The sequence below is a fragment of the Thalia democratica genome, chromosome 3 (assembly GCF_965202585.1).
Source record: "Thalia democratica chromosome 3, ktThaDemo2.hap1.1, whole genome shotgun sequence".
Classification (NCBI taxonomy): Eukaryota; Metazoa; Chordata; class Thaliacea; order Salpida; family Salpidae; genus Thalia; species Thalia democratica.
Window position 1 is genome coordinate 39,554,575 of NC_139167.1, and position 25,744 is coordinate 39,580,318.

At 26.4% G+C, this 25,744-nt stretch overlaps 2 protein-coding genes across 2 annotated transcripts; both read left to right on the forward strand.

The window, feature by feature from the left end:
- The first annotated feature begins 951 nt into the window (after nt 1–951).
- LOC145831757 (putative inactive peptidyl-prolyl cis-trans isomerase-like 6) lies at nt 952–7,432 on the forward strand. The gene is made up of 6 exons (XM_082939084.1): nt 952–1,081; nt 4,080–4,175; nt 4,523–4,714; nt 5,658–5,844; nt 6,540–6,720; nt 7,101–7,432. The coding sequence occupies exons 1-6, from the start codon at nt 980–982 to the stop codon at nt 7,345–7,347; spliced, it is 1,005 nt and encodes a 334-aa protein (XP_082795210.1). The 5' UTR covers nt 952–979; the 3' UTR covers nt 7,348–7,432.
- An 11,457-nt stretch (nt 7,433–18,889) lies between these two features.
- Nucleotides 18,890–22,959, forward strand: LOC145832719 (dicarboxylate carrier SLC25A8-like). The gene is made up of 6 exons (XM_082940035.1): nt 18,890–19,082; nt 19,281–19,635; nt 20,000–20,168; nt 20,761–20,939; nt 21,968–22,109; nt 22,221–22,959. The coding sequence occupies exons 1-6, from the start codon at nt 18,960–18,962 to the stop codon at nt 22,318–22,320; spliced, it is 1,068 nt and encodes a 355-aa protein (XP_082796161.1). The 5' UTR covers nt 18,890–18,959; the 3' UTR covers nt 22,321–22,959.
- The last annotated feature ends 2,785 nt before the right edge of the window (nt 22,960–25,744 follow it).

Below are 25,744 nucleotides of genomic sequence, written 5' to 3' on the forward strand. Positions count from 1 at the left end.
AAGAGCATAGGGGGGGATCCAACATTTTTTTTTACAAAAATTAACAGCAGTTGTTATTTTAAAGCTTAAAGTATATATTATAAGATACTTTTTATAAAACAAAAAACAATTATCAACTTTTGAGATATAACCAGTTTTGTAAAAAAATGGATACAACGGTATGGAAGCAAAAAAAAATCAAGGCCACTTTTCTCAAAATTAAAAAAAACTACTAAAAATATAAATGCTATAGCAGTTTAATTCAATTTTTTAGGAAATTCACTTTTCAATATTGCAAACGACTTGTGGGATGGATTTTTGAGAAATAGTCATAAAAAAAATTTATTACCAAAAAAAAATATTTTGTTTATAAAATTTTTATTTTACAGAGATTAAAATATCTGTTTTCTAGTAATTATTTAAAATTTATCAAAGATTACTCTGAAATTTTTTTTAAACAATTATTTAAAAACTGAAGGAGAAGATCAATTTTTTGTGAATTAGTCTATTTTTGCCCTCTTAGTTTCCCCCTCCCATATAGAACCTATAGAGTGCTCTAACTTTGATTGCTTGTATCTCAAAAGTTACTTTGATTTTTATCAAGCTGTAAAAAGTAACAAGTAGCTTATGTAAAAAATATAAATAAATTTCAAAAAAATAAATTAACCCCCCCCCCCCCCCCCCCCCTTTGCCCTTAACTTAATGCTGCAAAACATTCTGTATTATGTTATCTTTAAATCAGTTTGTGGTCTGATGATCAAAGTGATATAACAAACCTCTAACAGCTTCTCCCACGGTAAACAAAAGTCCAGGCTTAGGCTTTGCAGACTGTTGCCAATTTTTCTTTAATTGTTATCTTTATTTGAAATCAAATTATAACTTAAAAGTTAATGTTTATAGCTTTTTTTTTCGAGGATAAACACTACTAAGAATTCCTAATAACTGTTATATTTTTCTAGAATATGTGTTTGTTTGTTTAAATGTTTATATAAAAAGAAAAATGGCTCCATCAACAAAAAACAAAGTATTGACTAAAACCAAAATTGAAGTCTATGGATTACTAAGTAGTTCTTGTTTTCACCAAGCAAGATGCTGTGCTCAGGTTAGTTGAATGTAAGAAAGAATGATTTTTTCTCAAAAAATATTATGGTCTTAATAATATTATAAACACTAGAGTTAATGTAAAGTACCTTATACAACATATAAAGATTAAAATATATATTTAAGGGAGAGAGGTCCAATATATTTTTTACAAAAATTTAGATTGGCTCTTATATGAAAGCTTGAGGTATAAACTACAAGCTAGTTTCTATAAAATATGAAAAATTTAATTAACTTTTGAGATATCAAAATTTTTATAAAAAGTTTCTTATACAAATGCTGCAATTTTTCATTATAAATTTTCTTGGAAATTCAAAATTTCTCAAAAAATCTATCTTCTCCTTCATTTTTTGAGCTAGAGACCTCAATTTTCAGGAACCATTTTCTTTTATAGTTAGTATTTTTAGTGTTCATTTTTTAAAATGTTTAAAAATAAAAATTTTTGATTATGAAAAAAAAAAATTTATTTCTTTTCTACAAGATGAAATAGTTCTTGCATTAAATGGTTTCAAATATTATTTATGGACTTCCTGTGAAATTTTGAAGAAGATTGGTTAAAAAATGAAGGGGAGATAGATTTTTAGTAAAGTAGTATTTATTTTTGCTTTTTATTTCATACCTTCTATAAGGAACCTATTGAGGTTACCAACTTGATCACTTATATCTGAAAGTTACTTATTTTATGAAATGCTAAGTGACTGGTAGCTCAGATTAAACTCTACAAAATAAGATCAACCTGTAAAATCAATGTTGACCCCCCCTATGCCCTTAAAACATTAGCTAAAAATAATAATCCAACAAAAATATTTCTTATAAAGATCTGAACAATAATTAATAAATATTTATTAATAATTTTAGAAATAATTGATTTATTTAAACGAACAACTTTTTCTTTGTTATATTTACAGTTCCACAGAGCTTAAAAACTAAATTATTTTAACAAATGTTATGTATATAATTAAGTTTTATACATGTGTTTTTAATGATAGTAAATGTAAATGTGAAGAAGTTAAATGTAAAATAAGAATAGGTAAGTATAGTATATAATATAAAGTAAGGTAGCTTACTTATATAAATTGTTAGTAAACAATTAATTACTAGTAATGAGATATTACACCTTCAGTGTTTCTGCATAGAAATGAGCCCGAGTTGTGCTTTCACTTATCGGGTCTAAGAGAAGTGAGTTTCCCAAAATCTAAATATGTACACCAAATCTTATTTGTCAATAATCGTCTCTTTTGACATCTCACATCAGTCTTTGTCTTATTTGTCTAAGATTACACTTACTGATGTTAACAAAAGACTAGCTTGTCTTCAGGAATGTCCTTTGAGCGTTGTGCCAGGACTATGTTGCTTTTTAAATTGAACTTTACCTCTATTGTGAAATTTTTTGTCGTAAAAACAAATTTGACTCTTTTTTGTGTCAGAATTCAGCAAAATCTAAAGAAGACCAGCTCTTTTTTGTTGTTGAGGGACAGTAAAAAGCTGATGATTCTTTAGTTTCAGATAGAAAGCCTAATATCATTTTTTACATCTGTCCCATTGATTTTGATCTATTTTAAAATCTGTAGCTATTTTTTCTCTTGAATTGTATGTGGTCTCTCCTACCTCTCTTGAACAGCTTTGATGTTGCTTTTTGTACCACTAGAGCAAGGATGTTTGCTTTAATGATAATCTTTAATGTTTCTAAGTTCTTTTTGCCTCATCACTACATCATAAATAAGATTTTAGTACTTTCAGCTACTTTATTATCTTTAATATCAAGACTGTTTGCCGAGTTTCAAAAACCAATGAACTATATTAGATATGTCAATGAAATTTTTGTATCTTACAATGATGATTACAACATTGATGAATTATTTATCAAATTTTCCAATTTACACCCAAATTAAAAGTTTACTATCGAAAAAAAAAGTATAACTGCTTACCTTTCTTTGATGTTCTTAGATGTTTAAAGCGTACATCAACTGAGTTACATACTTCTGTTTAACAAAAACCAACTTTTGCAGTCTAATATATTCCTTTTCAATATATCTGTTGAAAAAGTTAGCTGAATTTCCTGTTTTATATTCATTGGGTACAAGATTTGTTCAAAGAAATTGTTTTAGGAATAGTTAGAAAAAATTAAAAGTATTTTTGGATCTCTTAGGTATCTGTTACATATAGACAGTAAAACAATCTCTAAACTGGAAAAACCTGTTGAACAAGGACTAAGAAAGCGCCCTTATTTATTGAATTTTTGTAAATTTATTGCCTAAATTGTTTAGTTGAATATGCATACTTTTAATATATCTTGGAGTGGTAATGTTATTAGGTAAAACATCTTCATAACAGGGTTGCCAAAAAACCTGGAATCCTAAAAAAACCTGGAGTTTGACTATTTACACTAAAAAACCTGGAATTTGAAGAAATATTAAAAAAAACATGGAAAAACTTGAATTTCAAACAACTTTTACATGTTAAGTAGTAAATTTTTTATTTGACACAAAAAATTTATCATAAAGTTTGAAAATTTTTGTTACTATCAGTTTTTTTTTTCAAAACACATTTAAAATAGCTTTATAGTATTTTCTTGTTGTGTTATACCATTTAACTTAGTTTTCAACCTTAATCTTAATTTTAAACAAAATAGACCCAAAAATGTGTACTTTTTAAAACCTGAAAGAAATTCAGAAAACCTAAAATAAGTTTATACCCTGTCATAATTGAAGATGTTTTTCAAAACTTAAAAATTATTATGATTAAATAAATAACTTCAAGATTAAACTAATCTTCAAATTAAGATAAACTTGTAAACTTTTTAGTTTTTGTCTTTAACCCAAGTCTTAAGCCTAAACTACTAATACAATTTTTTATTCAATTTTACTTATAGTTAGATTATAAATTATAATATTATAAGCTTTTAAAATTTGAGCTTTTCTATCAAAATGTTTGTTTACTTAAACTTTTTAATAAATGAGTTTCAAAACTTGATTGAATTAAATTTTTACATTATCAAGGATTTGTTCAGTAATTTTCCGAGAAGATTTGATGAGCCTACCATAACTAAAATGCATGAATTTCAATGGAAAGAGTTTGTCGAAAAAAAGAAAGCTGTGAGTTTATTTTCAATTCCAGATTTTTCCATAGCGGCTGATAGTTTTGTTTTAACCTATAACTTTAAAGTATTGTATACTTTTAGTTTTCAATATAACAATTAGGGTTCTTAACTTGATCTTTTATCAAGAAGAATAATGAAAAGTTGATAAAATAGCAGTTTATTTATTACAAAGTAATAAATTTTTATTATTTAAATAAAACACAATATTCTGTCTATTTATTTAATTCTTGTTTCTTTTTAATTTTAAAGTATCTAAGATATTTATTTTAACATGTTATTAAGATTTTTTTGAGTTGTATTTCTAGTTTCTAAAAGTTCTTTTAATCTGTTTTTACTTTGTAGGAAATGCAAGGAGAAACATGGGGATTTAAGAATGACGTTCTCTGCTTTGTAAATAATGAGCCGATTCTTAGTGAAATTGAACTTTTCAAGTGGGCTAAAACACATCACAATCATGATGATTACAGACCTGAAGATTTGTATTTAGCAATTGCCAAAGAACAATATAACCAGTATTTTCTTGATAACAAAAGTGTGAGTAATGTAAATCTAGTAAAAAGTAATTTTTAATTATAAAATAACCTTATTATTGTTTTAACAAAATAGCTAGTTTTTGTATGTTTTAAATTAGCAAAGCTTGTTTATCAATAGAATAAGAAATATTTAGTATATCTGCTCAGAAAAACTATATTGTATATGTAAAGAAAATAGTTTTCTACATATTTCAAGTCTTTAAAACAGATACTAGATAAAATTAAAAGAAACGTTTTTATGAAAATTACTTGTATTTTTTTTAAATATTAGTAAACATTACGTTTATGTTGATGAATTAATTTTCTTACGTGTCAGTAAAATAAATAACTTTTATTTTAACAAAACAATTAAGCTAAAAGTGTTAAGTAGAAGTTTTTTGCTGCTAGCAAAAACTATTTATTCCCTTTACATTACAAATTTATTTATTTATTTAAAAGTTAATGAATAAAACTAACTAAAACGCAAAAAATGTCTTGTGTGTCTTTAAATGTGTAATAAAATAAAATATTCTAAATAAGTATTTCTAAATAGCTATTATTTATGGTGCCAAATACGATGTAAGACTTAAATTGTAGCTTAAGCCAGAACAATTAGTTTGTGAAAATTAAATATTGTAGTCTAATAATTTCGAAACTAATTCGGTCATTAGGAGACGACGTTATTTTATAAGTGTTTGGTATAAGAAAATTTATGTAGTCCAGGTGTATGTAGACTTGTACTTTTAGTACTTTAGTTTTTATCGTTTTAGTGATACTTAAAGTATTTATCATAGGCTACTTAAACAGAGTCAAATGTCTTTCGTTATAACTTCATTTTATAAATAAATCATTTGTTTTCAAAAACTAGTTAATAAACAGTATAATCATATCTACAAAGTTGAAAGCCTTTAGGAGCACTAGTTATCCTGCGCAAAGGTTGATTACAAAAATTTGTGCTTGTGCAGAATTCATACGTCAGAATGGACATCAGCATAGACGGAATGAACGGAGGCGCGTTCTTGTTTGAGTTGAACGAGGAAAAACTGCCGCTGACCTGCAAAAATTTCAAGGATCTGTGCAGCGCAGAGATTGGCGGCTACACAAATTGCGCAGTACATCGGATCGTGGCCGACGGATGGATGCAGTCCGGATGTTGGTTCCTCTGTTTTTGTTTAGCGGCTCGATATTTTTACAGCCGATAACTTTTTAGCATGCACTACCTTCTTTAATTTTAGTAGCAGACATTTCGGATATCTTCAGTAAAGCTGAGATTTTTTTCAAGGCATCGTTCAATAAACACTAGACTGCACTGCACGACCATCAACAACACAGGTTTGCCATAAAACCTAGAAAAAGCTGGCATTTGAAAATTTAGGCTAAAAAACCTGGTATTTGAGAAATCCTAGAATTTTGAACAAAAATCACTTAAAAAACCTAAAATTTTTAACATGAATAATTTCGATTTAATTTCGATCTATCGTATAGATAAAGTTTTTTGTCATCATCATTTTTTAAATTAAAAAACACATTTAAGGTAGCTTTACAATATCTTTTCAATGTTTTTATACTGTTCAACACAGTTTCTTACTTTAAACTAAAAATAGACCCAAAAATGTGTATTTATAAAAAAATGGCTATCCTGACAACAGTCCGTGTGACGAAACCAGGTCTCAGAATGTCGCATGGGCTGATGTTGATGGTCGTGCAGTGCTGTCTAGTCTGTGTCTTTTTCATTTTTGAAATTAACTATTTAATATTTCACAAAAGTTGATTTTAAGAGTTGAAAAATACACTTGATAGTTTGAAAACTTATTTCTGTATCTGTTGACTAAGTTTTTTAACTTCAGCTATCGGCCAAAGAAAAGAAAGTTCCGGTCCGCCGAGCTTCAGTGACGAGACTTTCTGCGTGAAGCACGACAGAAGAGGGGTGCTGGGCATGTGCAACGAAAGAAACCACGAAAACAAAACTCAGTTTTATGTGACTTTTCAGCCTGCCCCGTTCATGGACACCAGATACGTAGCATTCGGGTATAATACTTGATTAAATGACAGTTTTTTATAACTTGTTTGTTTTCAATTTAAGTATTATAATTCTTTCTCGTAGAGCTGTGTAAAAGTGATATCGAGTGTTGAAAATACTAGATTGTCTAAATTTTTGTTAAAAATATACGAACGAAACATATTCGTAGAAATATAACAGTAACAACTATTTGCAAAGTGAAATTTATTGAAACTTACTTACGTTTTTCTGTTTCAAACTGGTAATCAAGTTAGTTTAAACAAGTTTTACACATAAAAACGTACGTTAGTTTCAATCAAGCAAATACTTTGCAAATTGCTGTAAAAGTATAGTACATTTTCCAAAGATTATCTTTCAAACACTAAACAAATGTCTCACTTGCAAACAGGCAGCTTATAGAGGGTTGGGACTTGCTGCGCAAAATCGAGAAGGTAGAAACGAGCTGCAGCGAGCAGCCGATGGTCGACGTGAGGATTTCCAGGTGCGCCATCAAAACCGCCACTCCCCCGTACAAAATTCAGCTCGACGAGGAAGCCGAGATTGAAAGGTTGAAAGCGACTAATGAGCAAATAAAGGAGAAGATAAGAAACATCGAGGAGCTTCGTCGAGCGGAAAAAAGCGGAGACGTTGTTTGAGTTCACTGTGTTTTTTTTTCTTTAACTGTTTCACTGTGAAAGTATAATTATCTCTAAACTAATAGCAATAAAATTATACTGTGTACTTAAATAAGCAATAGATAATCAAAAGTATTTAGTTTAAAAACATTACTTGCAACCTCTTTATTTTTACTTCTCTATATTTTTGCTGGTTTAAGAGAGATTAAGTTTTTTTTTTATGAGCTAAAATTATTTGTTAAAATTTATTTCAAATGATAATAAAATTGTACAAATTTTTTGATAAGAACTATTGTAAGATATTCTATTAGTGAGTACCTCAAGTTTGATTTTTTTGAATTTTTTTTTATCTAATGAAAAAGTCGTCTAATCAAAAACCATCCACGAAAACATCGGCGAAAGTCTACAGGGCCTGAGCCTGGACTTTCGTATGCTGTGAGACAAAGCTCAAGTCAACTTAAGGTTTGATCATACCACTTCGATCATCCGACCACAAGCATTCGGTAGACCGAGACCGGTTTCGTCCTTATTAGGACTCAACAGTCAGCCTCAATCGAAAAACTTGCAGTTATCAATCTACAAACGGCTTATCATGATAAAACAAAACAAAAACTGGAAGCAATATTGTTAATTGACTTTATTATTTAACTGCATTTAAAAAAAATAGGATTTTCATAGCTTGTAAAACTTTTCTTTTACGGAGATAACTTGACATTTAAATTTTTTTTTTGTAATTAATATGGAATAGGAAAGGAGCTTTACCTGATAACTGTCACATAACTAACAGACAAAAGTATTTAAAGTGTATGATTTACAATGAGAGTATGTAATAAAACTATACGAATTGTTTTTAGTTGTAGAAGTTAATTTTATTTTTTGACATTGAATAAGCAATACTTGTATAAAAAACCTAATTTCACTAACTATGTGGAAAAACACTCATTTATTTTAGAAGTACTTTCATTTACAAAAAAAAAACCTTGAACAATCTTTAATAAAATTTAAGTACTTGTAAATAAGTGTTTGTTTATCGTAAGCGATGAGTTCAAACTATATATTAAACTCTTGTTTGTTTGATACCAAATCAAAATAACATTTCATTTCTGAACAACTAGAGCTCAAAATTTTTCATACCGAATAATTAAACGATGACTGGTTGTTTCTATTAGTTAGAAATTTTCTGAACCACGTATAATATCAATTTAGTAATTTCAGTTTATCCAGACTAAACTATTTCCAGTTTTAGAATTATTGTTGGAAAGCTACCTACTCATATTAACTCTAGGACGGTTTTTACTAACTAATCTCAATGTTGTTTTATGATTTATACAATTTAAAGTTTACCTCATTTAATAACGTTTTAAACATTTTATAGTATTTATAATAAATCTTTTGAAAGTTATATAGCTTCTTGGCTATCCTTACCTTAATTAGTGCTTAATTTCTTTACTTTACCCGTTAACTCTGGTTGGTTTTAGTAAATTAATCAAGTTTATTTTTTAAAATTTACCTACAGTTTATTAGTACGTAGTAATATTTTATTTCTTGAAAAAAAAACTATTAATGTTTTGTCATTAGTGAAAATAAAAAAAGTATGGTAAAGACTTTTCTGCAGGTATTATTAGCGATTTAATATTTTATGCATTGTGGTCGTTTTTTAGTTAAAAATTAATCTTATAAATATAAAATAGATTTAATATTTTTTCAAATCCGGATAAAAATAATTCATTTAAGCAAAATAAACAAATCTATTTTTGAATTAATTAAAAAAAGAATATATTAGCATAAAAAGCCCATAAAACATAAATTAAAATAACTATTTACACTCAAATATTAAGTGGAATATCTTGGTAACGAAAATTTAAAAAATGTCTACACTTGATCAAAACAACTTGGAAAATATAAGCTAACCATTGCTAGTTTTTAAATACAAATTGTTTAAAACTATAATGAGATAGTTTTGTTTTTACTGAAAAATGATTGTAAGGAGTCTTCATGGTTAGGAATGAGCAACACTGATTTGGTTGTAATTGCGTCTTTAAATTTAATCGTAGTGATATTGTTCTAGTTATTGGGTTTCTTGAGTTTTTGTTTTACTTGCAAGTTTTATTGTTATATCATGCAATATTGGTCAAAGTAGAAAATTTGCTGTTAAAAGAACAAAAGGCATTAAACTTGGGAGCGGAAAAAGTCTATAAATTTAAGTTAAAGTTGAGATTTTTAACACCTCTACAACTAGCTTTTGATTATTAGTGATAAATTTACAAGTAACATCGTCACTTGAAAAAGTTTTTTATAAAAAAATGACATTTTAAATGAGGAGGGTTAAGCTAAAATCAGCGTCACAGCGCAACTGTAGTTTGTTTAAAAATTTCTAAGAGGTTCTCTAAAAAGGATAAAGTAGAAAGGACAAAAATATTAGGTTGAAAAAAGACAAAAAAAGAAGCAGCTAACTGTGTTTCAACTTTGTAAGTAAAAAGTGATTTTCAATAAATCATCTATTTAATAAAAAACAAAACATTAGCGAGTAGAAACTTTAAAACTATTTGTAAAAAGTAGCAACATATTCTAATATATTAATTTATATTTATAGCTAAAGTAAGCCCTTTTAAAGTATATAAAAGAGTTGTAAACGTTTTCTAGTAACTCTAGTCAAAACACAATCTAAAAGTTAAAAATGAATATTATAATGTTTTAGCTGAGTGTTTTTGAACCGATGCTTTGTTATACAGCAAGAGTTATACTTTTCCTTCATTCTGCTTACAGTAACTTTTAAAAACATTTTGTAACAATATGTTAATTTAAAATATGTTCTTAAAAAAACGAACTAACCCTATTTAACGCTAAAAATGTTTATATACATAGTTGCATTAAAATCTAGTTTCAAATAAAAAAACATTCTAGATACTAAAGCAATACATTAGTGGCACTAATAAGGTACGCACTTTAAGAGGTGTGCACCCGCGAAAGGTACGTACTTGACCTCATAAATTAGAAAAAAAATCATAAAGTTATATAAAACGAATTAAGTTAAATAAGCATAAATATAATCTAAATATGATTAAAACAAGTATAAACACAATTGTCACAAAAAAATATAGTAATTCTTAGAAATAAACTAAAATAGAACGTAATTTTGTTAAAGATAAGTAGTTATTTTATATTAATTTGGTAAGGAAAGGGTAAATTTGCCCCAATACTGTAAGTTAAGCATTTTTTTGAGTTTAAGGTGTGTTTTTCCTTTGAGTTTTCTACATACTGTTACTTAGAAGAATGTAAAATAGTTAAACAACCAACTACACTTTTACTTTTTATAGTATTTATATTTTTTAATGTTTTTACTACTTTCTTTTGTCTCTTTCTTTAAGTAAATAGGGAAATATTTAGTACTACTTAGCTTAGACCAAGAGAATTAAAAAAAAAAATTGAGTTTAAAACTTTATAGCTTCTTTATAAGTTTTTTTCGTGCATCAGGTCCTAGGACCAAATATTTTGAGCGTATTTTTTGTCGTTCCATAAACTGTATAAACTATACATACTTATTGTATAGTTATATGTAAAGAATATAAAAATAAACTAACTGTTACTGTTTATTGGAAGTTCTATTGTCAATTTTTACTAAATATTACTTAGCATTAAAAAGTAATATATAGCATTTAGTGCAGTACACACTTGCTTTATAATAAATGACTTTTATAAGCTTTTATCTTCTCACCAAAGTTACCAGGTTTCTTTGAGCTAATCGCTACAGTTTAGTATGAATTTGTAATTAAAACAAACCAACATCTATTTACTATTCAGAGCATTTTATTTAATAAATTCTGGTAACCCTGCTTTTAATAATTCTCAACTTGTTTATTCTCATTATATTTTGCTATTAACTACTACTTAAAGTTTCACCATAGCTAACTTTAAAATTAGTTTAACATCATTTTTAAAGACAGTATAAGATCTACTTTTTTGTTAGTTCAAAATTACTTTTAGTTATTTTCTTATCAAAAATTTTACTTATATTGTCTTTGACAAGACGTTAAAAGGTATCAAAGTGGTGTGCGACTCGATAACCTAAATGTTTTTTCGTGCACCAGGTCCTAGACACGTTATTTTTTTCGTTCAATAAAGAACAGTACTATTAAAAATGAAAAGTTTTGATAAAATGAGCATACTTATTTAGATAAAGTGTGCACAAACTTTTTAAATAACGATTTACTGTGTTTGTTTTAAAAAAAGTTTGAGTTCCACCTTTCTTTAAATTTTATCAAAACATAGGTTTAAAAAAAAAACTATTAAAGTTAGAAAAATTGTAATTAGAACTAATGTAAGAAGTATATCGAATGAATATAATGCTTGTTTAATGTTCGTCACAGCAATAAATGTAATAACAAAATGACGTAGCTCTTTCTTGTTGTAGCAATTTATAAATAATATAGTTATGTTTTGGAGAAAGAAAGTTTTTGCAATAAAACTAAACTTTTTTAATTCTACTTTAGTATTCAATGAGTTGTAAAATGCTAATATATACATAGTAGAGTAAAAGGTTAGAGTAAAGTAAAGACCCACCTACATTAAAAGTTACATACAGGTTCTTTTATTAATCAAAGAAAGTTTATAAGAATTAGTGTTTTTTTTATTTACCGAGATTAGTATAATTTTATTATAATAAAAACAACACGTTATTTTTACAATAGTATGAAAAAAAAACATTATGTACACTAAATTAGTTTTCCAACAAATTTTTTTTTTCTTATTTATAGATTGTTTAAGAAATCATTGCAACTAAAAGATTTTTTACTTTAATGTATTAAATTTCCTTTCTTTACAAACATACTTAACTCAAATGTTTAGTTTTAATGACAACAGTACTTTTTGATAACTATTTAGCTAATAAATTGTTTTATTTTTTTATGTATGTTTATTACAAAAGTAACAAATACTTTTTATATTTGAGTGTTTTGTAAATAAGTTATTAAAATAGTCTGTACTCTGTACTAATAATTTAATAAAATAAGTGTATTAAAAATTTGAAACAGAGTGTTATCCCTTTTTTTATTTTTAATTAAAATAGCTTGATATAAAAGTAAAAAAAAAAACATATAATAATAAACAGTTAGATAAAACGTGTTCAAAAAATTAAATTTAAATCCTTATAGTAATATATGTATTATTGTTTTTTTTATGAATTTAAAAACTATCTAGTATACTATTAGTGCTTAGTACTACAACGTTTTTTAAGAAAATCGGTGAATTTTTATAAATTTTATTTTGAAATTATCATTTCTATCTATCACATTTCGACTTTAAAGGTCTTTAATTAAATTGTAGTTACTTATTAGCTTCCAAAGTAATTTTTTAAAAACTTAGATTTTCTAAAAAAACATTCTCTGTATTATATATGTATAAACATGTTTAATGTTCTTAGTTGAACTGAGTGCGTAATTTCTATCTGCAATCATGAGCATTGCTGCATACCTTTTGCTGTTTAAAAAGTTGAAGAAAGGCTTTATGATATGATTAATTTATAAATTTAAAGTTTAATTGATGATAATAATTTTTATTGTAAAAATCACTTAATATAAAATACAATGTAAAAATTTCATGTGAATTATGTTTAAAGTATACACACCTTAGAGAATTATAACATCATACTGCTATTTGATATTGATTGTTAATGTGACCTCTTAAAAATAGTTTAACCTTCTTTTTTAATTATAAACTTGCTTATATTAAGTAATTTTATCTAAACATAATTTTTAATGATCAAAACGTTTTACTTTTAAAATTATTAATCCAACTATCAACTCAGCATACTTAGAAATTTATGAAAATAGCAACACTATTAGTTTCTTATAGTTTCACAATAGACATTAGAAAAAGTTTTTGCCAGTACAATTTTTATATAAAGATGTTTACCAAATAAGTTTTTGAAAGAAACCATGGCAGTAATATGAATTAAACTTATACTTTTTCACAGTAGACAGCTTTTGATAGAGCAAACCAGATTATTATAAAGACTAAACAAAAAATAAAGTAATGGACTTATAAAATAAATTATTGTATAAAGATAAATTGTTAAATGTTTTCTTTATAAAGTTCAAAAGTAGAATCATATACTTGCCATCTAAAAAAACTTACCAACTTTTTAAAAGTACAATTACACTACTTACTTAAACTAATATAAAAATCTTTTTAAAACTTTTTAAAATTTAAAAAGTTAGGACTTGTCTTCTTTAAAAAAATGTTTTATTTTATCTAGAAGTGTGTGAAAAACTTACAAAAAAAAGATAGGTTTTCAAAAACTTTTATAAATATTTTTTAAATTTAATCAAAAAGTGCTAAATAAGCAGGCGATTATACTTATAAAAAGTTAGTGTTCAGATTTCATTTATATAAAGTTTTTCTCGGTAAAAAGACAAGGCTTGGCCGTAGTATCACGTGACTTAACACTTTGATATGATTAGTGAATGTGCAGGCGTGTGTTAAGTAATTGTTCAAACTTATCAATGCAGCTTGAAGACTTATACTATTTTGATTGGTTAAAGACTTAAACCTGTATTTCTTATTGGATTGATTTAAGGTTCTACCCCCTGAAAAACTTGTATAACAGCTAGCAGTTTTTATTTGATTGTAGGAAAAGCCTAATTGTTTTTAAGTTTATCCAACCATAGTCTTATGTCTAAATAAAACTTTTTTTAAGAGACAAGTTTTGTCGCGCATGAATAAACAATGGAAGCTTATATTTAAGTGTTTCAAGTTTTTTTTTAATAGATTTACTGCAGAAACTCAATAGAAACAAGTAGTAAAATATTTCATTAAGGTATTGACCTTACAAGCAAACATAGGGGTTTGCTTTATTGATTTTAAATGAATATTAGTTTTATCTGAGAAAAATATATACAACTTATAAGAACTTATTTATTTTTGTTCTAACATATTAGTTTTTTATTGAGTAAAGCTGTACTTTTTATTCAAGTAAAATTTTTGTTATATTCAGACAAGCATAAATATTCAGATAAGCTAATAAAGTTTAATAACACTATAAATAAGTTGAAAACTAACATTAAAAGTTTTACTTAATTTTTTTTAAGAGTCAACTTTGAATCAATTATAAAAAAATAATAGTATCACAAAGCTTAATATAAAATTTCAAAAGTTTAAAATATTTTAAAGTTTATATAAGAATCAAATCTTCATTTCACTTTTAACTTACTAGGTTAAGCTAGTGTTAAGACAACTATATACTAATCTATACAATCTATCACAACTTACTTTATAAATTGGATATTTGTTTTTAAATCAATACTTTAGTTTGCTTAAAACCAGAAATAATATTGTTTACTCACAATTCTTAAAGCTATGTTGTTAAAGTAATAGTCTTTTACTGTTAACTTTAGGCTACTCTATTGGCTCTTAATTTTGATTTTAAAACAAAGATTAAAAAATATTTTAGTTCACTTAAATAAGTTATACTAACTTTTGATTAAAAGATAAGTAATGTAGAATCCATTCAATGTTAAAATGTTTTAGTTAGTAGTTGAATAAAAGTTTCAATTTAAATTAATTAAAAATTATTGTAAGGTTTACAATGAGATTGGTTTATCAGAATTTTTGTCACATTTTAGTTATCGTTTGGTTGGTATTCTTATTTTGTGATAAATTTACCAAATTAAAATATTAAATTAATTATTGAACTTTCTAATTTTAAACTAGTTAACTGTTTGACTTAACATTGCAGAATCAATTATAATCTATTTTTATTTAAAAGAAATATCTAAAACTTAAACTTACTAACATAATTCTTAACCTTGTGCTTCTTAAGCTGAGTTTTTTTGCATTTTCAAAAAGGCGAGTTTTAAAGAGAATAAAAGAAATAAAAAAGAACATGAGTGTTATTTTCTATCCTTAGATAAGAGAAAAGTTTTTATCACGAAAATGTGTTGCATAAGTTTCAAAATTTTCAAAAATGCTTTATTTGTTCAACTTACATTTTTCTGTTACGAAACTTTAAGTTTTTAAATCTAATGATTTAAAAGTGTTGTGCTATTATTTTTAAAAGTACTAGTTGAGTTTATTTTATAGATAATTTTAAGTGTATTAATATAAAAAAAGGTATTATAAATTAAAGAAGTATCAATGTATAATAATATTTAATTTAATTTTAGTTAAAATGTTTTCAGTTCAAGGGAAGTATATATTTGATTTCAACAACACTTATTATAAAAATCTTAATAAACTATTTCTGATTTATATGATAAAATTACCAGTGCATGAATATTGTATAAACTGTTAACCTGACAGTGAAGTTTAAAAACAAACTTTAAGTATAAACAGTTGTACTGCTTCAGGGTGTTTAAAGTTTGCAGGGAATGTTTAGTAAATCTCATTTTTTTCATATAAAAAGTTTGAATTGTATGCATTTTAAAGTTGCTATAAATTTTAATTTTTACAAAGCTTAAGTCTGTTTTCCTTATTTTAAGGGAATTACAAAATATTATTAACAATAGTAAGAGCTATATTATTTGTTTTGCTTCAAGCTGATAGACCTGATGGTGTAGGAACACTACTGATAGCTTTAAAAAAATCACTGATTTGAATATTGCAAGATCTAAACCCAGTGGTTGACACATGTAAAAAAAATTTTAGGGTTGCTAGTCTTTTATGCTATTTTGTAAAAAATACTTTAAAAACTTGATTAAGTCAGTATTTATACATTCTTATTAAATATGATGAAAAATAAAATCCTGATATGTTACTTCAGCTAATAGTGGTTTTTTGAATTAAAATGTTTTTTTTTTGCAGCTAGCTTAAAAAAACTAATTTCTAAACTTTTTGAAATTTGCCATAAAGCTAGTGATAGTGTAAAAAAATCATCTAAGATATCAAAATTTGCTGATGTAGGTGTCTCAAAGAAAATGTAGCTTTATTGAATCAGTAATGCTCTAGTGCTAAGTTTTCAATTTTTTTTCTGGACCAAACTTTGAACATAACTATTTATGCTAATCATAAAATCTTCTCTTGTTAAATTTTAGGTAAAACAATTCAAAAAAGAACAGAAGCACTTAAAAGTATTTTGGTTTATTACTTTATATTATAACACCATTTAAACTGATGCATAAATGTTAATAATATTTTAGCCATGAGTTGTTGAAACAAAAATAATTTACCATCAATAGGGCAACTTCAAAATACTGAAAGGACCAAATTTTTGACATCAGTACTCTTTTGTAGATAACATTTATAAAAAAAATCTTTAATATGTTCCTGTACATTTAAAAATATTTTTTAGCTCAACTTTAAAATAAACCTTAACTAGTTTTGCTTTTTAGAAGAGTAGGAAATAAAACTTTGCATAAATTGTTTTCCTAACAATAGTTAATTTATGAGCAAACGCCTTAATTTAAATCTAATCAGTAATAAATTTTTGTAATTTTCTTAAAACTTCAGCCTAACTTGTGGATACTATTTTTTGTTTTTTTAAAAGTAAGGATACCAGCAATAACTTTAAAATACCTCATAAGCTTGAATAATTAGTTGTTTAGTAAGTATAAACATGATATATATTAAAATAAGTGTTTTATGAAATATAAATTGAAAACTACAACTGATAGTTTTATATTTATTTGCTTGGTTTTTATAAATTTAAATAAAAAGTTTTTGCGAATTGGAATGCTATGATTTCCTTTGAAATGATTAGCGTTTTGCTATCTTCTTCTTAGCTGCTTTTGTTTCATTCTTTTTTGAAACTATCTGTGCGAAAGTCATTCTGTTGGCAGCCCATGGATTTTTTTGTTGAACAACTGGTGTTGGCACACATTCAAACCCAAGACCGAAACCAGGAGGAAAATCCGCTTCTTGGTTGATTTTTTCTGGTTTGTCAACTTTCGGAGTCACTAGTTCTTGGCTGGTCGTTGCTTGACTTGCAATTTCCTGCTGCTCCCCCTCGCTTGGCATTTTTTGGTTCACTCCCAAACTTTGTGACATCATGACGAGTTGCACTTCATGAGGAGGCGTTGAACAAGAAAAGTTGAGCTCACTGTTGTCCGATCCGCTATCTTCAGACCTCATAGTGCTCTCTGAAATCACTGCTTGGCTGTTTGGAGTGTGCCTGCCCGGAGTGCTCGGAAGGGACAAGTTCATGGACTCGCAAACACTAGAGTTGGGTGAGCTTTTCTTTATAATTAACTTGGGAGTCTTTTTAAGTATGGGTACAAAAGTGGGTGGGGATGGAGGTTTGGGAGTTTCGTATTGCTTTTGGCACAGTATTGAATTTAGAAATGCATTATCTAAAAATAAGATTTAGCTGTTTTGGCATCAATATAATTTTTTAATTTTATTTACTTAAAGTCTACTAATGTACTAAAAATATAATTTAGCAAAGTATTACTAATAAAATGCAACCTTGATGTTGGGTCGAAATATTAGCAAAACCAGGTTGTTCAGTATTGTTATTGTTTTCAAAACTCCTTATTGTTTGAGGTATAGATGGTAGTCCCAGTGCCTCAGGTATTAGGTCATTAAATAAGTATCCGTTTTCTATGTGTTCATCAAATCGACCATTGCTTATTTTTTTAAATTTAGTTATGGGATTGTTTTGTTAAAGTTAATATTTTAAACAAAATATCTTTCTTGTACTGTTGGTTAAGTTTTAATAAAAACTAAAAAGCAAATTTAGATAAAGAATAATATAAGGCGTAGTCTATTTTAAATCTGTTTCAGATAAAATAAAACGTGACACTATAGTTAAAAGAAGTCTACTTATAAACTTTTGCAAAATCATGTTCTTTATAGAAATTCTTATAAACATCAGTTAAAATATCAAAGTGTAGTTATTAAATTATTTAAAGTATAAAACCTTCTAATAAAGTCTGGCAAAGTTGTAGGAGCATAGTTAAATGATGGAAAATTGTTTAAACCTTGAAATTTTTCAACCTCCTCTAAATCATCACTTAATACATTTTTTACAATATCTTTTTCAAGCAACTTGAAGTCTAAATCCTGTCAATTGTAAATTCAAAAGTATATACAGTAAGTAAAATAAGACAATAATATTTAAGTTTTATATTCAAAATAACTGACCGGCTTTGTAGATACTTGTTTTTTTGATGTTTGTTTACTAGGTGAAAAAATAGGATGGTTAAATGACCAAGGTACATTAGAACGTTGAACTCCAAATTGATTAAGATTTGAATAACAATTCGTTGATATTGCACTTCCTGAATTTGGAAAAGAACACGCCATATCAAGTAAAATTTACAACAACGAAATATAAAAGAAAACGTGAGCGTTGCTCTTTAATTGCAGCTAAGACAAAACTTGGTAATTATAACACTTGATGCAACTGATTTTTGTTATATTCTATTATGACGTAATATGTAATATACTTATGCAACTTACGTTAAATATATAAAATAAAACTTTGTTAAAAGTGGTCTTTGTGTAACAGTTATATGTTTTCGTAAAATTTAGTATTTGAAACTTCAAAGTAATAAATTAGTTGCTCTGACTCGCAACTATCAAGATGAAACTAGTAAAGTATTTTACTGAAATGATGGTATCACACTTCTTTTATTAAAAATATTGCACCTACAGAATTTATTTACATTTTAATTTAACCTTTTTTTATTTCAACTCTGAGGATGCCCGGTGAGCAGAAAAATAAAAATCTATCGGTCTATGGACAAATGACATGTGCAGCATTAGCTGGTTGTACAGCAGATATTTTTACTTTTCCATTGGATACTGTAAAAGTTTGGCTACAAGTAAGTTGTATCATTTCTAATAAAGTTAAAAAAAAATTTATTGAATAAAAGCTCTAACACTTTAAAAATAATAGTTATGTCTTACCTTATACAAGGACTCATAAGTACAGTTGTTTTTTAGTTTAAAGAAAACAATTCTTTATAATTCGTAATTGTTTACTGTTTTTACGATTTCAATCAAGAACTTTATTTTATAAGGTACAAAAGACTACAAAAAGCCCATCGCCTGGAGACATGAACAAAATTGTGAGATCCTTTTCAACATTACGACAAAATAAAAGTATCACAAGCAAACCTCAAAATGTAACACTTAGCAGTGCACGCCAATCTTCAAAGTTTTCGTCTGCGTTTGCGTTCAGAAGTGCTTCTAAAAAATCAAAACGAGTAAGCCGGCCAACAGTTTTCAGAACTATTGCTAATGGTGTAAAGTCAAATGGTATATCAAGTTTGTATGGAGGATTGAGTGCTGGCTTACAACGTCAAATTGCTTTTTGTGGTGTGCGTTTTGGAATTTACGATACCGTAAAAGATTTCTATTCGGACCTGTTTGGAGGTAAGCAGTTCAAGTTTGTGTTGTTCGTACTAAAAAGTTTTTGTTAGGTTGCAAGATACTTTTTTTTGAGTTTTAAAATGAAAGTTAAATTTTTATAAATATGAAAATAAATTTAAACTCTACTAAATAAAAGTTATTTCTGTAGAAAAAATAATAAAAGTGTAATTAAAACTTCAATACGTTTTATAGAACTTTAAGATACAAGGAAGCTAAGATCTTAGTTGTTTTATAAATACATGTGTATCAAAATAAATATACAGAATGAAATCTAACAATTTCCGTAGGTTATTTGAAGTTAGAAATATAAACACAAACTTTTATAAATAAAAACAATTCAAACATCTAATTAGTTGAAAACAAACAGCTAACAAGGAAGGCAAGCAAATCGGCATTAGACTTCTAGCAGGTACCACAACACCACTGATTGCAGTTTCAATGTTTCAGCCAACTGAAGTAGTTAAGATCAGAATGCAAGCACAAGCAAGGTCATGCAAGACCAAGAGAATTTACCCATCTACATTTAGCGCGTACAGGTGACTAGTTTAGCTAATTGATAATCAAAAAAGTCGTGTTTCAGAATTGTTATTTAAAACCCTGTACCTTTTGTTTTTGACTACTTATAATTTTTGCTGGAATGGTCCCAATGATCTTACTTGTAATATTTTTTACATATATCAATAAAGAAGTTACAGTGTTTTATATTTTCTAAAGTTCTGTTTAATTTAGTTGTGGTTAAATTAAAGAAGGGTTCGACAAGCTACGGTCCGCAATTCATGTCCAGTTCTCAAAGAAGTTTTTAACTAACAACTATCTTTAAAATGTTCTTTTATGTAATCCTAATTTACAGAAGTGCTCTCAATTGAACTTTGGTTAAACAGTAGTGATTATAACTTAATTTAGCTTTTAAGGTAAAAACATTAATTGAAGTATTTTAAAACTACGGTGGCTAGCAAAAACTTTTTTTTTTCAAAAGTTACCAACCAAAAAGGCTTTATTTTTTAAATATCGGCCGATAAACATAGTATGATGCCCGCCCTTAAACTAGATGATAGTAACTGAACTTTTTCAACGTTAATAATAGAAATTATTCTTTTTTAAAATAAATTTAACTTTAAATTTTTACAGTCATATATTTCGAGGAGGTTTAGCCGCTGCATGGCAGGGGTTCAGCGCAAACTCAGCCCGTCTAGCGGTGGTCAACGTTAGCGAACTGGTCACTTATGACGTGGCAAAAGAGTCCATACTCGAATACGGATTGATGAAAGACAACATATTTTGTCATTTCACTTCTGCTTTCATTGCTGGTAAGTTAAAACTTTTTGTTGAACTTTATACGCATGTTTTGTTCTTTTTTTGCATTCTTTAAACATTTTAAAAGTTTTGTAAAAACGTAAATGAAGCTAACAAACAAGGTTAGCTACTGTATTTATCAATTGTGTAGTCTAATAATAGTAAGTATATGTCAATGATATAAGGTTTTTGTATATGAAAAAAGTGTTCTATATTAATTATTAATCTAACTTTTTTTACTTAAGCTAGTTTGGCAATGGTTAAATTGTACAAAGAATGTTAAAAGACTGAATGTATATTAGATTTAAAACTTCTGTTCACATCAATATTTTGTTTCCATAAAAAAAAATCATTACAAACTAACGAGCACACTAAAACTGATTAAATAATCGTCATAAAACGAACTTTGACCGTAGCCTATATTTATCCGCGCGTTTATAACTTATGATTACTTAATATTCGTCATACTAGCAAACATTTTATGACGTCAATGTTGGAAATTCATCGCCATATTTCGTGTTGAAGCAATTTAAAATTTTAAAGCAAAGCATGAATATTGTTTAAAAACCAATAGTAAATTTAGCTTATGTAGTTGTTGAACTATTTTTATTATCTTTCAAGTACTTTCTAATTATTGTGAATTTGGTTATTTAAAAAAAAAAGTTTTGCTCACTGTTAAGAACTTTAATTTTTGTATAACACAGAGAAAATTGTGTTTTGTGCTATACGTAAGATTAAGTTCAAGTACGTAGTTTTCGCGGTTAGACTTGTTATGCCTTCTTTTTTATGTTATGTAACACATGATTTTATATTGAATAACAAACGCTTAATAACATTTTAGTTGTTAAAGTAGTAACTACTTTATTTAATTTCGATTAAGTATAACTTTTTTTTATTATAAAAATTTTTAAATTAAAAACAAAAAATTATCTAACTTTGTTTTAAACTGAAAATTACTTATCGAAATGTATAAATGAAAAAGTTTTTTTTTTGCATGTTACATAAATGCATACTGATGAAAAAAACAAACTTAACTTTTCAGGGTTCGTCACAACGTTGGTGGCTTCACCTATAGATGTGGTAAAGACCAGGTACATGAACTCTCAACGTGGAACCTACGCTGGAGTTTTTGACTGCGCTAAAAGACTTTTGATGAAAAACGGGCCAATGGCTTTTTATAGAGGGTGAGAGCTAAATACTTTTGTAATTGGTTAAAAACTGTTTTAAGTAGCTTAACAAGCTCGACCTTCAAAGTTTATTTATTTTTACTTTTAAATTCAACTTTTTTATGTCAGGTTTGTCCCAGCATACTTACGACTTGGGTCTTGGAACATCGTAATGTTCGTTTCCTATGAGCAATACAAACGCCTCTGGTGCAAATACACTGATGAATAAGCCTTTCGTTCAGTGTGAAGGATAAGTTGTTTGAATGGGTCCGAGAAGGGATGTATTTTATTTAATGTGCTTTAGTTGATCTTCGAGGGTTTATGATTGTGCTTTCCCGCGGTTTATTTTACTAGTTTGGTTTTATTGAGTTATTACTTAAAAAAGTATTTTATATTTTTTATATATTACGTCTTTAGTTCTTTAGTTTACTTTTTATACGTATACACTTGCAATGAGCTTTTTTAATGACACTTAAATCTTAAAGTTAATTAAAAAGTTCAAAAAATATATAGTATTTTTCTCTCTTACAATTGCAATATATTAATTATAGTTTGTTTTGCCTTTAATTTTTAAACTTTGTGTTATCAAAACACTTTGCTTTTTGTTTTTTTCTAAAGTTCAAAAATATATCCACAATTGATATGTTAAAACTTTAAAAATGAAGTTTAAATCTAGTTTTACACAAAATTGTCTTAGTTAAGAATAATTTTTTATAACTATTAATAAGATTATTATTTATTAGTTGTCAAAATAGTACAGTAACTTGAAGTTTTTTTTTTTAATTTGTTTACCCTAATTTCGAAATAAAATGCAAATATCTTTGATAAAAACAAAGATGTAGATAATAAAGTGTATGTTTTGTTTGCATTTAACTTTTTTTTTAAATGAGATTACAAAGTTGTAGTTTTTATAATTAAAATACTTCACAGAAGATGAACAGACCAATATAACTTGTGTATGACAAGTCTAAACTTTTGTAATTTTTCATAAAAAAGCTTTATAAAATCATTTGTGGTAAAATAGTCTTTTGACTAATGAATAATAAAGTCAACCACTAGTATCTAATGAATATTAAAACTAACCTTACGCTTTAAAAACTAAATAAAGCAATAAACTACTCCTAAGTGAAAATGATCAAGCTTAATTAATTTTTAACAACTTATATCAATAATTTATAAGAAAGTTAAGACACAGGTGACTTTTTATTACATAGTTTATAAAACTAAAAACCTGCTGCCTACACCTTAAAAAAACTGCTCAACGCCTTTTAAAATTACATGCCGTAGGAGTTTGTATTTCAAGGACTGAACTTCCTTCTGAAAAAACAAGATAAACTCATTTATATAAAATGAATTGTATTACATGGTATATTTTAATGTACAATTTTTACTAGCCAAAGAGCTAAGAGACAAAAAATTCATCCACACTTATTGAGTTTAAAGCAATAACCCTTTTGCCTAACATGCATGCAAAATTGACCGAAACTCGATATGGTTCTCCGAAAAAACTATCTAACATATATTTTTTTACTAAAATTTAATTTAACAAAAAGTATATAATAATTATAAATTTTAGTTTAACTAACTAAATATTAGGAATACTTATGAAGATAACAATTTAAAAAAGTAGAAGACAGCACTCACGGTATTTGATTGACAACAGTTCGATTTGCTAGACTTAACTGAAGTTATATTAATTATTTCACTGAACATTTGACGTAACCATTGAGCTAAGCTGCCACCGATTATAGTTGCTTATTAAAGTATTTAAAATTTTGTTTTTAAAATTAACAATCATTTAAGCTTTTACAGCAGTTTTGATAAGAATTAAAGCTTAATCATTCGATAAAACAATAAAAAGAGTTATCAAACAAATTTTTTCTTGTGATTTTAATACTTAAAGAAAAATACTTTTATTGGCTTTATGGGGTATATTTATTAAATTTGAAATTAGTTAACTTTAGAAAAATTTTTATTTCTATTAATTTTAGAATTTGAATGTTATAATTGAAGGTTTAAGTAAAAATCCGATAACTTGGTTTGTAAAGGTCTTTGAAAAGAAACTCATTTGTGTTTTATTTTCAGAGGTGACTTGTATCTGAATAAATTAGATTGAAAACAAAATCATATATATTTTTATCAATTTTATAATAATATTGTAAATTGAACGACAAAAAAATCTCTCAAAATAATTTGTCCAAATACCTGGTGTACAAGGAACTTATCGGTTATCAAGTCGTACATCACTTGGATACAGTTTAACATCATTGTCCAGTACAGACAATTACTTGGCATAATTTATTAACAAACTTTTTAAGTATTAATTTGTTAGATAACTTGTAATTAATAAAGTTTATAAAATTTAAATAGTTACTCTATAAAAAATTTGATATTGCAATATAAATTACTGATTTTTAATTATGCTAATATACTTTTTGTACCTAACAAACTTTTTAATGCATTTGAACTAGTATTTGGTTTTTAATACTTTTTTTTTTATTAGTTAAATGCTGTTTGAAAAAGATTACTTAGTTTAATTTATTAAAGCAAAAATATAAGCATTGTTACTTTGTCATTTAATCAAAGTTTGTGAAAAAAAAGGTTTTCTGTTTTATCGTTCTCTTCAACAATTTCTAAAACTCTAAAAATACCCGTTTGGTCGATAAAAATAGTTGTTCTCAAATTTATATAGTTTTAATTCTTTACGAAGTATAAAACGTCAACAAACAGACATTTAAATTAAATCAAACACATCTTTTTGTACTTAAAGTGAAATTAACGAAAATTAAAAAAAAAAATTAAAGCTGAGTTTAACTAACTAAATATTATAAATACTTATGAAGAAAATAATTAAAAAAAGTGGTTAATTTTAAATTAATTTTAACTGACAAGAGTTAGATTAGCTATACTTTGGAAATATTTATTATTTTTTTCATTAAAATACCATTAGAAGTAACCGTTGAGCTAAGCTACCATCGACTTTAATTGCTTATTTATTTAAACGTTTGTTTTTACAATTATAAATAATTTTTTTTACAGCAGTTGTAAAAGGTTTTAAAGCTTTATCATTTAATAAAAAACAAAAAGAGCTTTCAGTCTTTTTTGTTTGTATTTTTAATGCTTACAGAAAAATATTTTCGTTAGGCTTTATAGCAGGGGTCGGCAGGCAGTTGGTGCTCGCGGGCCAAATTTCAAGTTTCCAAAATCTTCGCGGGCCGCAGTTTTAGTTTTAGTGACTTTCAAATAATGTTTGGTTTTAGTCGCACTAAAGAAAGTTTTACTTTATTCAGTTTATTATTTTAAGTTACTTTTAGCTACACAAAACACTTACTTAAATTTACATATTTATCGAAATATAATTTAAATTGACTAATATTGTCTTAAAAAAATACGTATTGTTTTAAAACACTAAATAAGTTTAATATATTTTTTTTTCTTAAAATCTAGTTCTCTATAAAAATCGAGCATGAAAAACATTTTTAGGGCATTTTTATAAATTTTTTATATAATTAACTGCTTTTCCAAGTTTAAAAATATTAACTTTTGAAAATAATATTTGCGTTTTAACTAGTTTTAACTTTTTTTAAATTTAGTAATTAGTTAATTAAACTAAGTTTATTTTTATTTACATGGTTTATATTTACATGGTTAAA

What these genes read in the sequence shown, in the direction of transcription:
- LOC145831757 (XM_082939084.1), top strand. Translation starts at nt 980, where the DNA reads ATGGCTCCATCAACAAAAAACAAAGTATTGACTAAAACCAAAATTGAA. An exon ending in TTGTCGAAAAAAAGAAAGCT is followed by an intron (nt 4,176 to 4,522) that starts GTGAGTTTATTT and finishes TTTACTTTGTAG; the next exon opens with GAAATGCAAGGAGAAACATG. An exon ending in CGGATGGATGCAGTCCGGAT is followed by an intron (nt 5,845 to 6,539) that starts GTTGGTTCCTCT and finishes TTTTAACTTCAG; the next exon opens with CTATCGGCCAAAGAAAAGAA.
- LOC145832719 (XM_082940035.1), top strand. Translation starts at nt 18,960, where the DNA reads ATGCCCGGTGAGCAGAAAAATAAAAATCTATCGGTCTATGGACAAATG. An exon ending in CTATTCGGACCTGTTTGGAG is followed by an intron (nt 19,636 to 19,999) that starts GTAAGCAGTTCA and finishes GAAAACAAACAG; the next exon opens with CTAACAAGGAAGGCAAGCAA. An exon ending in CCAATGGCTTTTTATAGAGG is followed by an intron (nt 22,110 to 22,220) that starts GTGAGAGCTAAA and finishes TTTTTATGTCAG; the next exon opens with GTTTGTCCCAGCATACTTAC.